The 13,750-nt window shown below is 42.0% G+C and overlaps 1 protein-coding gene across 12 annotated transcripts in view; it reads left to right on the top strand.

Annotated features, from left to right (window-relative positions):
- chd9 (chromodomain helicase DNA binding protein 9) overlaps positions 1-8,487 on the top strand; it is a 94,145-nt gene extending 85,658 nt beyond the window's left edge. For 7 of the 12 annotated variants that reach the window (XM_054771475.1, XM_054771485.1, XM_054771484.1 and 4 more), the window contains 8 exons: positions 1,161-1,327; positions 1,402-1,626; positions 3,880-4,057; positions 4,137-4,276; positions 4,360-4,584; positions 4,682-4,831; positions 5,975-6,079; positions 6,290-8,487. In XM_054771475.1, coding sequence (XP_054627450.1) covers positions 1,161-1,327; positions 1,402-1,626; positions 3,880-4,057; positions 4,137-4,276; positions 4,360-4,584; positions 4,682-4,831; positions 5,975-6,079; positions 6,290-7,183 — 2,084 coding nt within the window. In that variant the 3' untranslated portion in view covers positions 7,184-8,487. The remainder of the gene's footprint in view (positions 1-1,160; positions 1,328-1,401; positions 1,627-3,879; positions 4,058-4,136; positions 4,277-4,359; positions 4,585-4,681; positions 4,832-5,974; positions 6,080-6,289) is intronic. The other 5 variants (XM_054771478.1, XM_054771481.1, XM_054771479.1 and 2 more) reach the window with 5 other exon arrangements.
- The last annotated feature ends 5,263 nt before the right edge of the window (positions 8,488-13,750 follow it).

Raw genomic sequence — 13,750 nt, 5'->3', positions numbered from 1 at the left:
GTTCGAGTCAAATCCAAGTCAGAAGTTTTGGACTTCCCAGTTTTTTTTTTAGCGCAGCATAATTCTCATAATTCAATCAGTAATAATATGAATGTTTTTGATGCACGTCAGCATTCGTGTCAATGCTGCCCCCACTGATTTAATTACAAAATTAATTTTGGTCTGTAAGCAAGAGACTTGTTTGAGAACTAGTTACAGTGCGGTGCGCCTCCAAATGTGCAGCTCACACATTGTCAACACCCGTATGTCGCCACTAGGTCTGCCACAATAACAGATTTTGCTGGTCGATAATTAGCATCGATAATGGATAATATTGGTATTTTTTAGACCATTTTTTCAGTCATGAGGTGTAATTCACATTTGAACCACTAGATGGTACTCAGGTATAGTGTATCTGTGTGAGCCGCATTAGCTGCCTGTATAGACCCTGTCTCTGTTAAGGGAAAAAAAAACACTCCAATACAAACTACACACACACGCAGTTAGGTAGTGTATTGTTAAACTAATGTCATATTTGAGCTGGACCACATCTGTGGTGGTGAAGTAGAATGCAATGCTGCTGATTGTCCTTGAACATGTCTTCTGTCACTCGGTTATACAGTTCAGGAATTGCTGTTTGACATGTGCATGTACATTCTTCCCAGGCAGTTCGTACAGTCTGTCAAAATTTCTACCATTTCCAGAAATGTTGGCTTTTCAACCGTACTGAAAGGTTACATTTTTTTGTGCAATGTAGCGCGCGCCACTGTCTGTGAGCGTGCACCATTTTGCGCTGTTTCGTTTTAACTTTTAACTTTTTTTTTGTATTCACTTTCTCCGTTAATTCCACTGTATAACCAATGTGCACAGACACATGCAGAGTGAACCCTCTTGTCATCCAGCCTGTGTGAAACAGCGAGACGAGGAAAAGGAACAGGCATACGTTTATGCACGTCAATCTATCGAGGCTGTCAAAATTGTCAACCTTGTTTTTTTGTTGTTTTTTTTTAATCGTTCGATTAATTGATTTACCGATTAGCGTGACAGGCCTAGAAACCACAACACTCAATTTAGGTGTAACTTGACTTATGTTACAGTCTAAGAACGGAACTCATTCGCAACCTGAGGAGCACATGTAATTAAAATCTCACATAACAAAGTATCTGTCAAACTGTTTGCAGTGCCTGCAGCTCCCAGCGTGAAGGGTTTTGACGAGGACAGCGTGGCGTCTCTTGGCACCACACAAGATGACACGCAGGACGCACATTCTTCTGAAAACGGCATCGCCAACAGCGCTGCCCATCCCTTCCAGGCAGGAGGATACATGCTGGCCTCCTACTGGCCAAAGGTGAGCCACGCTCTCGCTCTTGTGCTCAAGCTGGATCATGCAGCCCATGACGACTCTGCATCATTTCTTTTCAGGACCGTGTCATCATCAACCGCCTGGACAGCATCTGCCAGGCGGTGCTGAAGGGCAAGTGGCCGGTGACGCGGCGTGTCTATGAGCCCGGCGGCGCCATAGCCTCCTTCTACACCACTAAGCTCCTGGACGGCAGTCTGTGTGAGGACCCCTCGGCCTCGCCCCAGGGGTCAAAGGTGACCAAGCATGTTGCAGAAAGCAAGGAGTTCTCAGTAAAGCTGAACGATGTATGTTGATTTTCTCCCGTTCCTCCTCATGCCCCTCAGCTTCTCGTTAGGACCCCTTGCACCTCTGCTGCCATGTTCAGCATGTTTTTTTTTTTCCCTCCGCTCTTTCCTTTCCTTTGGGGTGAGATTAGTGGTTGTGACGGCCTCACAGGAGGAGAGATTAATGTAATAACAGCCTTCCTCGCTTTTCCCACGCACTCACTGTGAATCAGGCTGTGATTACGTCAGGACACATCAGTCGTGAGAACACTGTAAAGGTTCTAAACTGAGGGTGTCTTGCTTTTTCCCCCGATGAAAGGGGAGTTATCATCTTCAAATTCAAAGGATACTATTTCTATTTTGGGTGCTTTTAACATCCACATTTCTTGTGCAGCATGGCTTCCAGGTATGGTCCAATTGATTCTACCCACTTGACACTATCTGCTGTGTGTCGGGTGCACTAACACGCAGGCAATGCAAGTATTTACAGTAGAACCTCCTCATTTTCTACCCTAGGAAATAATAGAAACGGAAATAAGTCAAACTGGTACCATCGCATAAACTTTATTAACTGTACGAGTAAAGTTTTAAATGTCATCCCAAACAGGATTCTTTTCTTTAAACACACACACACATGCTCGGCACAGTCTTGCCTTGTGTCCCAGTTCTCTGGCAACACTGCAAACTTCCTTAAAGCATCACCATTAAAATGCACCGAGCACAACAACGACCGCTTCGATGGCCCTTTTTTTTTGTCCAGCTCTTCGCAACTTTTCATCTTTTGGCCAATTAAAAAGACAAACACCGTGCCATTACTGCACCTTCCCGCGACACAAAGTCTTGGCACTCTCCTTTCAAAAACTTGAAAATATTTCTTAAAACTCTTGTGATGTTTACAGGCAATTACGCAGAGAACGATATGCCCATATGTCTTACTGGCATGACGTCACAGCCCAAGCATAGGGGCTGTCTGTAAAGTTTATTGTCTTGGAACTTAACTGACTTATATGTATGAAGTATATACATATTTTATGCAAAAAATGTCTGTTATTTCCCCACTTTGTGTTTTAAGAATTTGGGATGACCTTGAAGTAACAACTCAGCATTCTTAAAGCTCATAAAAGGGTAAAAAGAAGCTAACCACTGCTTGATAGCGTCAAATAAAATGACTCAAATGTTTAACACTCGATTCGATAATGCAAATTCTAAAACAGACTGTGCCGCAGAAGTGTACCGCAAGATAAAACCACCCTGAGATGATGCGTGACGTACAGTAGGTGTATTGTTTAAGCAAGCGGAAAGTCAACTTTTTGCGTTCTTGTACAATAATACAAATACATTGTCATACAAGTGTAAAAAGAAGTTTTAAAAAATTATTCAATTTATTTAAAAATGGAAAAATCAGCAGTCATTTTACCAGATTAAAGTCAAAATATTAATTGGAAAAAAGATGTCATCGAATATTTTAACATATACAGTATTATGACAAACAAAACAATATAAAATTATAATTTCTGAAAAATTTGGTTACTGAAAAGGTTTTTACAAGAATAAAATAAACATATGATACAAAAATAAAGTTTAAATAGTTGGAATTAAAATAAAACAGCAGAAATGGGGAAACAAAACTATTATATTAACAGAAAAAAAGTTGGATTCTAACAAGAAAATTATGTATAAGAAAAAATAATGTGAAATATTAAAGACAAATTACGCTATTTTTGATATTTATGTAATATTATGACAAACTAACAAAACAAAATCATTTTCAGAAATTTTGGAAAATTAGGTTCAGGCAAAAGTTATGATATGGGAATAAAAGTCATTATATTACAAAAAGGAAAATGTATGAAGATTATTTCAGAAAGAAGTTGAAATATTTGGAAAAAAAACTGCAAAAATAAGGAAAAAAGGGCGATTGTGCCTATTGGGCTTTTTCACTGATACCACAATGCTGAGATGCATTTTTCTCTTGATATAGAAAATGTCTTAGCACATCTGCATGTGTTGATTTACAAAATATAAAAGTGGCCCCCTGACCCCTGTTTTGCGTCCTCCCTAAACTGAATTACGATTAAATTTATATGACTTTAGGGTCACTGAAATGTTGAGGTTCTACTGTACGTATTTGTGTTGTTAAATAAGAATGTTGTATAATAATGTAGAATTGGAGCCCTCAACATAACCTTCAGTGGATTCTATCAACAAACAAGGAGGTTTTTGCACCTAAAAATGAGCGACTCACCCAAACTTGTGGCTCTGTGCTTTGTGCAGCAGGAGGGAGGTCTCAAACTGACCTTCCAGAAACAGGGTCTACCTTTGAAGAGGCCCCTGGATACAGAGGAGGGACCCCAGGCACAGCAGCAGTACCTGGCCCGGCTCCACGACCTGCAGAGCGCCTCGGACACGGGCCTGGCCGACATCACCAAGCCGCAGTGCAGCTTCCAGAATGGTACGGCGTCTTTTCCTTTTCCTATCACTACATGGCAGCAAAAGCTTGGAGGATTTATTTAGCGCCACTTATGCTGCAGTGCCTTCAGGTCTTGCTGGTCCCTTGAGGCTAAACGGAGTGCTGGATGGCCAGCCGGTGGTGAAGCGGCGAAGGGGGAGGAGGAAGAACGTAGAAGGGATGGACCTGCTCTTCATGAACAGGAGTCAAGTCCCTGATCAGGTAAGATGCTGGACCGCGATTGATTGATTGATTGATGATACATGAGCACGGATACATAACATCGTCACCCCATGTGGTGCCAGGCACTTCCTGGGTGGGGCGGCATCGGCCAAGTGGGCGTGGCTCCAGTGCCGGGTTACAACCAGAACTTGGGTCTGGGGCCCGAAGACATGGAGAGCAGGGTTCCTGTCATCAACCTCAAAGACGGCACCCGGCTCGCTGGGGACGACGCTCCCAGGAAGAAAGATCTAGAACAGTGGCTGAAGGAGCACCCTGGCTTTGTGGCGGACACGGGAGCCTTCATCCCTGTGAGAATTGTAGCCTGCGTGCATCATATCCGAGGAGCTATGTGTGCTTTTTTTTTTTTTTTAAATAACATTTTTAAAATGTTTTTTCCCCACATAGGGCGTCAACAAGATGCCTTTGCAGTTCCACATCCAGGACGGCCGGCCCAAGCAGAAGAGGCACCGCTGCAGGAACCCCAACAAGATCGACGTCAACAGTCTGACGGGGGAGGAGAGAGTGCAGATTATCAACAGGAGGAACGCACGCAAGGTGTGTTACTTTGTACATGAAGTGGAACACGCTCAGTGCCTGCTTAAAGTGACAGTGACACAGCATTAAAACGTGCACACAATGCGCAAAGTAAGCTTTAGAATTACTAAGAAAAAACAAAATAAACACTTTTTTAAATTACTGCAGCAGCTGTGCAAGATAAGAGTATAAAATATCATAAAGTAATGTAAATATGCACAAATGGAGGAAAACCATTTTTAAAGACTGATGCACAGTATGATCTCACAAGTAAATGTGCACGTTTCGGTGATGTTGACAACCATCAGGGGTGTCCAAACTTTTTCCAGCGAGGGCCACATACTGAAAAATGAAAGGGCGGCTTTGATGTTTTGTGAAGATATGCTAAGAAGTTGTATATACGTATTTCAAGAAAAATACCGTCTCTCGGCTTTGTGATATAGGTGAAAAAGACCATTATTCATACTTTATGAACTTGGGTCTTTGCTCTTTTTTCCCCCCATTTTCACAGGGTTTTTTTTTTCCCAAAATAGTTCAACTTCTTAAATAAAATTTGCAAATGTTATTTTCGTATTATTATGACTTTATTCCTCTAATATTTCAACGTTATTCCCAAAATATAACATTTTGAAAAAGAAGTTATATTTTCTTTAATATTTCAACTCTATGCTACTAAAGTGATGTTATTTTTCCTCATAATGTTACGCGAGTTTTCGTGAGAATAATTTTGTGTTCAGTCGTGTTGTCATTGACTAATATTTCAATTTGATGATCTGAAACATTTAAGTGTGATAAATAAATCAGGAAGGGGGCGAACACTTTTTCCACACCACTATACCGTATTTTTACAACCTAAACTTTTACTGTGCATATATTTATTATCATTATAAAGAATTGGAGGACGTCTGCTGGGATGCATTGTGGTCATCTACAGTCATGCATCTGTGTGTACTTCAGCATTTAGGCAAGGCAATGGCATCGCTCAGCATTTACATACAATTTCCATTCTATTTACATTTTGAATCACTCTTAGTGTATTATTTATTGAAAACATGCAAATGCAACAATGGTCATGGACTGCACTTAGATTGTATAGTATGAAGTATGTTTTTGTTTCTTATGCTGCCTGTATTTTTTATTTATTTTTATTTTTTTTACCTTAAGGTGGGTGGCGCTTTCGCACCTCCGCTCAAGGATCTGTGCCGCTTCCTTCAGGAGAACCCAGAGTACGGAGTCCCGCCCGAGTGGGCTGACGTTGTCAAACAATCGGTGAGTCTGCTATATTTGGAATACAGGACGTTTTGAAAGGTGTTTGCTGGTTTTTGACTGTACTGCTACAACATCAGCAGCGTGTAATGCAATGCAGCCAGTACTTCATTTGTAGCTTTCAGCACAACAGGGCGGGAGAAGCGACGCTGCTGTCCCGCCTTTTCAACATTCCCTTACAATGCTAACCCAATCCACCTGGCATCTTTTCAGGGTTACCTCCCGGAGAGCATGTTTGACAGGATCCTGACGGGTCCCATCGTTCCCGAGGAGGTGAGTCGTCGAGGACGGCGGCCAAAGAACCCTCTGGTCAAGGCGGCGGCCATGACGGCGGCAGCAACAACACCTTCGGCTTCCTCGCTGGGCTTAAACCCCCTGCTGGCCAACGGGCTCCTCACAGGCATGGACCTGGGCAGCCTGCAGGCCTTCCAGCAGAACTTCCAGAGCTTGCAGTCCCTGCAGCTCACCGCGGGCCTCATGGGCCTGCCGTCGGACGCGGGCAACCTAGCCGCCAGTAACTTAGCCGCCATGTTCCCCATGATGCTCTCCGGCATGGCGGGAATGCCCAACCTGCTCGGGGTAAGCCCCATGCTCGGGAAGCCCGGCCAGGACGCCGAGGACAAGAAGGAGAATGGAAGCAGCAACGGCGGGGGTGCGTCAGGAGAGTCGTCCGCCCACTCGGTCGACGCCAAAGGAGAAAGGACAGAGGGCGTGAGCGCCGCAGCTTCCTCCTCCTCTGCCGGCGGCCCCCAAAGTGCCTCGGCAGCCTCCAACCCCGCAGTCCCACTCAACCCCTTGTTACTCTCCAGTATGCTTTACCCAGGGATGCTTCTCACTCCAGGCCTTAACCTTCCCACGCCCGCCGCACAGCCAGCCAGCGCTGACCACGCCCCTCCTCACGTGCCGCCCCCAACCGTAGCCCCCCAGTCGTCCTCAGCAGCGGCGGCGAAGGAGGAAACTTTGGAAGACGACGACGACGACGATGAAGAAGAGGACGACGAGTCGGGGGAGCAAAAGGACAACAGCGGTTCAGGAAAAGCCGAGTCGTCTTCATCGGAGTCGGGGAGCTCCTCGTCATCCTCAGACGACTCCAGCGACGAGGACTGATCCGTGAAAATAAGACTATAAATCTATTTATGTATCGCCCTCCTAGAAATGTATTCATATATCACACATATATGGATTTTTTTTGTTTTTTTGCGAGCACTTACGATTTTCTTTACATGTAAATAACTAACAAAATTGTTGTGTAATAAAAGATGAGAAAAAAACGCGAAAAAAGCAACAAAAAAAACTGAAATAAAATTTCAGTGTTTGTTCAAAAGGTACCGTCTTGTTTTGAGACATTTTGCATGTAGAATCGTCACACCTATGATGTACAACTGCATCATGAAAAAGAAAATGGCATTATTGTAATTATTATGTCAAGATTTCATTTTATTATTATTCAAAACCACATCGACACGCTGGTCGAGCTGTGCTATTAATATATTTGGATGGGAAAGGGGGCGGGGCTATGATTTGTCGACGTTTATGTTTGCTTTGCAGATGGTGTGTCGGATGTGAGCAATAACTCGGGCAGCTAACGAATGTCACTCAAGCTGTAGATTCCGTTTCACTCGCGCAGTTTTAGGCATCAGCTTGTTCCCACACGGTTAGCGCAGCCTTTAAAAACATTTTTTAAGTCTATTTTGCCGGCATTGTCGCACGTGGCGTTTGGCCGTATACGAAGATTTTTAGCTTCCAAAACTTCACACGGCTGTGCCAAAATCTCGCTCGCTCTCTCTCTCTCTCTCTACGAGCTTCCCGTAACGTTACGTTGTCGGAATGTCGCCTGACAGCTTCCGGTATTTATTTCCATGTCGTAGTGCGGCACAAGCACAAAATAGTTCCGATTCCGATTGTTTTTGTTTTGAATCGCAGTGCCAGATCTATCTAGATAGCAAGCTAGCTAGCTGTGGCAAGGGCTCCCCGTTTGTTTGTTTTGGAGCTTCAGCTAGACGTAGAAGTGCCCTTATCTTGTACCTCTGTTTTTTTGGGACACTGCAAGAACGCAAACACTGGATTTGAATCAAACCGAAGTACCTTTTTTCCGGACAGCGGCGCTCGCTATGACAATGCTGGACTGTTAGTTCATCCACACGCGCAGTGTCGCTGTAGCCTCGTTCTCCCACGGTCAGTGAACGCACCGAGACTGAGCGCTTGCATTACTAGCTTGACGGTATTTTTTGTGTTTCTTTCTTACGCTTTGCAGTGCCCTTATGCTTCATTAAGGTATACTCCACCAGCTATTCCTCGGCTCGTGCTTTTTGGGAATTCCAGCGGTGTCAAATGCGCGCACATTACTGCTGTATAGGAAGGTTGTCATCAGTCGTTTTTTTTTTTATTATTTTATTTCAAGCTTGACGATATCGTAAATGTCGCCACCATGGTCACTTTTTTTGTCCTGTTATTTTTCATTCTTGAGTAATATTTGCAAAGTTGTGCTCTGTGTAGTCAATTTTATGTAGTGGGGAAAGGAAGGGGGCGGGGGGAGGTGTCTTACAAGAAGAAAAAAAAGTCATTTGTAATTTATTGGATTACTTTCTATGAAGTTCTATAGAGGAAACTGAGGTTTAATTATTTTTATTAAACATATTCTTCTGACTATTCATCACGTGTCTCTTTGTCTGGAGCCAATGTTGTCATAATCCCCAATGTTGTCCGTGCTCAAAAATGTTAAAATAAGTAGTTTTCTTTCTTTGATGTTACAAAATAATCCCAGGTCTTGATCAAAATTGGTCATTTTCTTGCTCTGACATGAAATAATGTACGTGGTTGGTCAAAGTCGGTCATTTTTTTGCTGGGATGTAACCAAATAATCCCTGATCTCATTTAAAATCAACAATTTCCCTGCTATGACATGAAATAATTTACATTATCGTTCAAAATCAGGCGTTTTCTCACTCAGATGTTACAAAATAATCCCAGAGGTCATTCAAAATCTGTCATTGTTTTCCTTATAACACAATAATCTATGATCTTGGTCAAAGTCTGTAGTTTTCTTTGGCTGAGATGCAACCAAATATTCACAGACCTCATTTGAAAAGAGTCTTTTTCAAGATTCTAGAGTTTTATTGTCATGTGCATGGTAAAACAGGCAGTCATACCATGCAATGAAATTCTTATTCTGTTCATTCTCCCAAGAAAAGAAAGAAAACACAAGAAAGAATAAGAACATAAGAAACATGAACATTAATACCAATAAATTAAGCAACAAAAACAGAAGAGACATTAATACAAATAAATAATACAAATAAATAAATAAAGTGCTATGAGTGTGTGTGTGTGTTGCGTGCGGCGTGTGCGAGTGCTTCGTTGAGGAGCCTGATGGCCTGTGGGTAAAAGCTGTTTGCCAGCCTTGTGGTCCTGGACTTCAAACTCCTGTAGCGTCTGCCTGACGGTAGGAGTGTGAATAATGAGTGTTGTGGATGTGTGCTGTCCTTGATGAGGTTGTGTGTTCTGCGTAGGACTCTAGATTTATAAATGTCTTGCAGTGAGGGGAGGGCTGCCCCAACAATGTTCTGTGAGGTCTTGATCACCCGCTGGAGTGCCTTCCTATCACGTGTTGTACAGTTACCGTACCAAACAGTGATGGAGGCGGTAAGGACACTTTCGATAGTGCATCTGTAGAAGCAACTCAGGATTGTGGTGGACATGCCAAATTTCCTCAGTCTTCTCAGGACGTACAGTCTCCTTTGGGACTTCTTCATAATTTGTTGGGTGTTGTGAGACCAGGTGAGGTCCTCGCTGATGTGTGTGCCAAGGAACTTGAAGGTTTTCACCCTCTCCACCTCAGTCTCATCAATAAACAGGGGTCTATGCGGCTCCTTTTCCCTTGTTCTTGGGTCGATGATCATGCTATGACATGAAATAATCTACACTATTGATCAAAACCTGTAGTTTTCTCAGTCAAATGTTACAAAATAATCCCAGAGCTCATTCAAAATCTGTCACTTTTTCTCTCATGACATGAAATAATATACGTTCTTGGTCAAAGTCAGTAGTTTTTATTGCTTTGGTTGTAACCAAATAATCCCTAATCTTGCAACAGTTTTTGTGCTTTGATATGTTGGAATAATCCCGAATGGTTTTTTTTCAGGCGTATAATCGTCAGTAATTCAAAGTACCAACTTGCTTCAGTGTTACCCAATTATCCCAGTTCTTGATCAAAATCCGTGACATTCTTGCTGATGTGAAAAATGTATGTTTTTGGTCAAAGTAAATCTTTTTTTTTGTTTTGTTTTTTTTGCTCGTATATAACGATCCATGACCTCATTCAAAATCAGTAATTTTCTTGCTATGACATGAAATGTACTTTTCAAAATCAGATGTTTTCTCCCTCAGATGTTTCAAAATAATCCCAAAACATCACATGAAATAATCTACGTTTTTGGTCAAAGTCAGTAGTTTTCTTGCTATGACATGAAATAATTCAAATGATCGTTCAAAATCAGTATCGTTCTTACTCGGATGTTACGAAGTAATCCCAGAGCTCTTTCAAAACCTGCGGTTTCTTTCCTCTGACATGAAATAATTCACGTTCGTGGTCAAAGGCAGTCGTTTTCTTCGCTCGGATGTATTTAATCATCCCTGATCTCATTCAAAAGATGACGTTTTCTTGCTCGGACACAAAAGAATCTGCAATATTGTTTGAAATGATGCTTATCTTTTATAATCTTAACTTAATTTGATCTCTTAATCTTATTTTATATCTTATCTCTTGTCTTATTTTATACAACCCTTGATTATTCCAAAAAGTACAATTGGTAAATACAATTTGGTTCCCGATGTTGTGCAAACGCACTCGTTTTCTTGCTTGGATGTAAAAAAGAATCCCTAAAAAAAAAAAAAAAAAAAAGACGAAACCAAATTTGACCTTTGACCTTGGCGTCTTGTGCTATCGTGTGTCCAACAATTCAAAAGGATAACATAATGATTAGTCTTGTGCCGTAGTTAGCAGGCGTACGTCTGTTTTGGTTTTGCAATGACTCAGCAGGAGTCCATAAGAACAGAATGTCCATTGTGAGGTCTGCTGTTGCCGTGGTTACCGTGGGAAGGTCGCATGATTCCCCTGGCATTGTTTGGTTTTCGGCGTTGTTACCCGGCAGGTGAAGAGACAACAAGCAGCCCGGTAACGTGTCTGCGGTTGCCACGGTGACCAAAAGCACGCCGAGATTTTTGTCCCAGGGCGCATGGAAGCGCGGCCCTCAGGTCTTCATGCTCACGCCAGGTGAGAAGGAACGTCCGACGAGGTCATGGGCTGCAACACCAGCAGGGCCGCCACCGTCACGGAGGCGGTGGATCCTTCACAACAACCCACAGAAAGACCAAAGACGGGCATGTCCACCAGAGGGACGCCTCCAGAGGACGCCAAGGGAGAAGATGGAGGGAAGGACGAAGAGGAAACCCAGGAAGGTTCCGGCTGATTGACGTCACTTCATCCTAACGTAAGTCACCATCACCTCCTGAGAAGAATGATCAGAAATGGCATTGATGATTCATTGTGACTTCCAGATTGGCTTGTCCACGGTGAACAAGACACCGCTGCTGTCCATCACACTCTTCTTGTCTTAATAAAGTATTTTTGGGATAAAACACTTTTAAAAATAGTATTTCATTCATTCATAATAATGCTCAGTTCAGATATAGATACAACTTATTACCAAATATATATATATATATATATATATAATTTTGCCAGTATAAATTGTAATTTGCATGGGAAAAAATCTTAAAAATAATGTTGTACTATTCTAAAAGTAAAGTTGTAATATTACAGGGGAAAAATAAAAAAAAATAAGTATTATTTCAAGAAAAACAAACTGCATTTTTATATTAGAATTAATCTTTTTAAGACAAAATGTTTGTACCAGAAGTAAAGTGTCATTTTATTAGAATACATTTTTTTTTTTTTTTTTTAGAATAAATTTGTGAAATTACAAGAAAATATTGCCGATTGATCAGTATCGGCCGATTTCCGTAAAAAAAAACAAAAAACAAAACAAACGACCACCTGTGGCGCAAACTATTGCAGTCCACAGCGCCCCTTTGGTGCAGTGTAGTGTCTTAACCTAACTAACATCTTTGGCAGTGTCGTCCTCCCACTTCAGTCACCTCTGCAGTTTGGAACCTAACAGCTAACACATGCCACGGAAAACAGCTGACGGGCGTAGCCGTTAAAAAGCTTTAATAGCGCATTTGAAGAACAACCCTTGATAGAATGTGCTGACTTTTGCAGGCTGACGGTCAACGCAGCCATGTGACCGTGGAAGACACCGGTTCGCCAAAGTCTCCTTAAAGAAGGCGTCTCATCCTCTGGAAGTTTTAGAGTGATATATGTTGTCTTCAAAAACTAAGTCAAATATATTTTTGTCTAAATTAAGGTGATTTTACGGTTCCCTTTTTCGTGTCATATAGCCAGTAGCAGGGGTGCAGCCAGGAATGAAAACGCAATCATAATAATAGGTAATTTTTGAGTTGTTACCTTTTTTGGGCCCCCTGGCAGTCACGGGATCTTGGAATTGTCCTGACTTTTCTCCTTTATGCGGCATCCCTGGCTAGCTATATTAAACTGTAATGCTGCCGGTCTACCACTAGATGACGACACATTGAAGGGAAAAAAAATTCTACTGAAGTTCACTATTTCGCCACCAGAGGGCAGAAGCGGCCTTCAAATACAAGCTTGTAGCTTGTAATAGTATCCGTCATATTGTAAAAATGTCATTGGAAAATGAGAAAGGTCTTGATGTAGGAGGGGGAACGGGTTTTTAATTTAAGTAGTGTCATAAAAAGAAGGTTTTTAGTGGCCTTATCAGTTAATTAATATGCAAGCACACTGATTTGTCCCTTCTTCCTGTCTGTTCATGATTACTTTCACCTGTCGTCATCACATGTCCACCAATCAGCTCCTTCCTTTTACATGCGTCCGCCTACCCGTATTTATTATACGTAATACTTGTTTATGTGATGTTTTTTGGTCATATTTTAATGTTCTTGTGCTTATTTTTTTTCTGAACTGTCTGGTGGCTGCTGCATTTGAGTCCACTTGCCTCCAGCGTTCACGCAACAAAGTTACAGTTTGTGATGCGACGCAGCAGCAGTCACAGTGCCTGCTTTGTACAATTCATTCATTCAAAATAATGTTCTGGAGCACCAAAAATACGACTTTATTTTGCAATAATATGTCTTTATCCGACTCGTAATATGATTTTTTTATGGTAATATTACAAATATTTTCTGGTTATATTATGACTTTATTCTTGCAATGTTGTGATTGATTCTTGTCGTACTATTACGTTTTATCGTAATGTTATGACTTTATCCTTGTGATATTGTGACTTTTTTGTCATAACTGCCACAATGTGGGAACATTTCGGTTTTAAACAGAATGAACACGGTGAGCGCATGAACACCGCCGACCGACACGGGCAGTTTTCTCAACTGGGAAAAAACCCACCGACGTAGGTGCCTCGGGCAGCGGAGCCTTCGTCCCGACAGTCAACGCTTACTGAGGCGGTTGGTCTGCAAATATAAACAAAACAGTGCAAAATGGTGCACGCTCACAGATGGGGTCTTTGGCTACATTGCAAAGACATACACGAACATACAGGCAACTTTTGTGTCAAGCTAATG

The sequence above is a fragment of the Dunckerocampus dactyliophorus genome, chromosome 3 (assembly GCF_027744805.1).
Source record: "Dunckerocampus dactyliophorus isolate RoL2022-P2 chromosome 3, RoL_Ddac_1.1, whole genome shotgun sequence".
In the NCBI taxonomy this organism is placed as follows: Eukaryota; Metazoa; Chordata; class Actinopteri; order Syngnathiformes; family Syngnathidae; genus Dunckerocampus; species Dunckerocampus dactyliophorus.
This window is presented reverse-complemented; position numbering and strand designations above follow the sequence as displayed.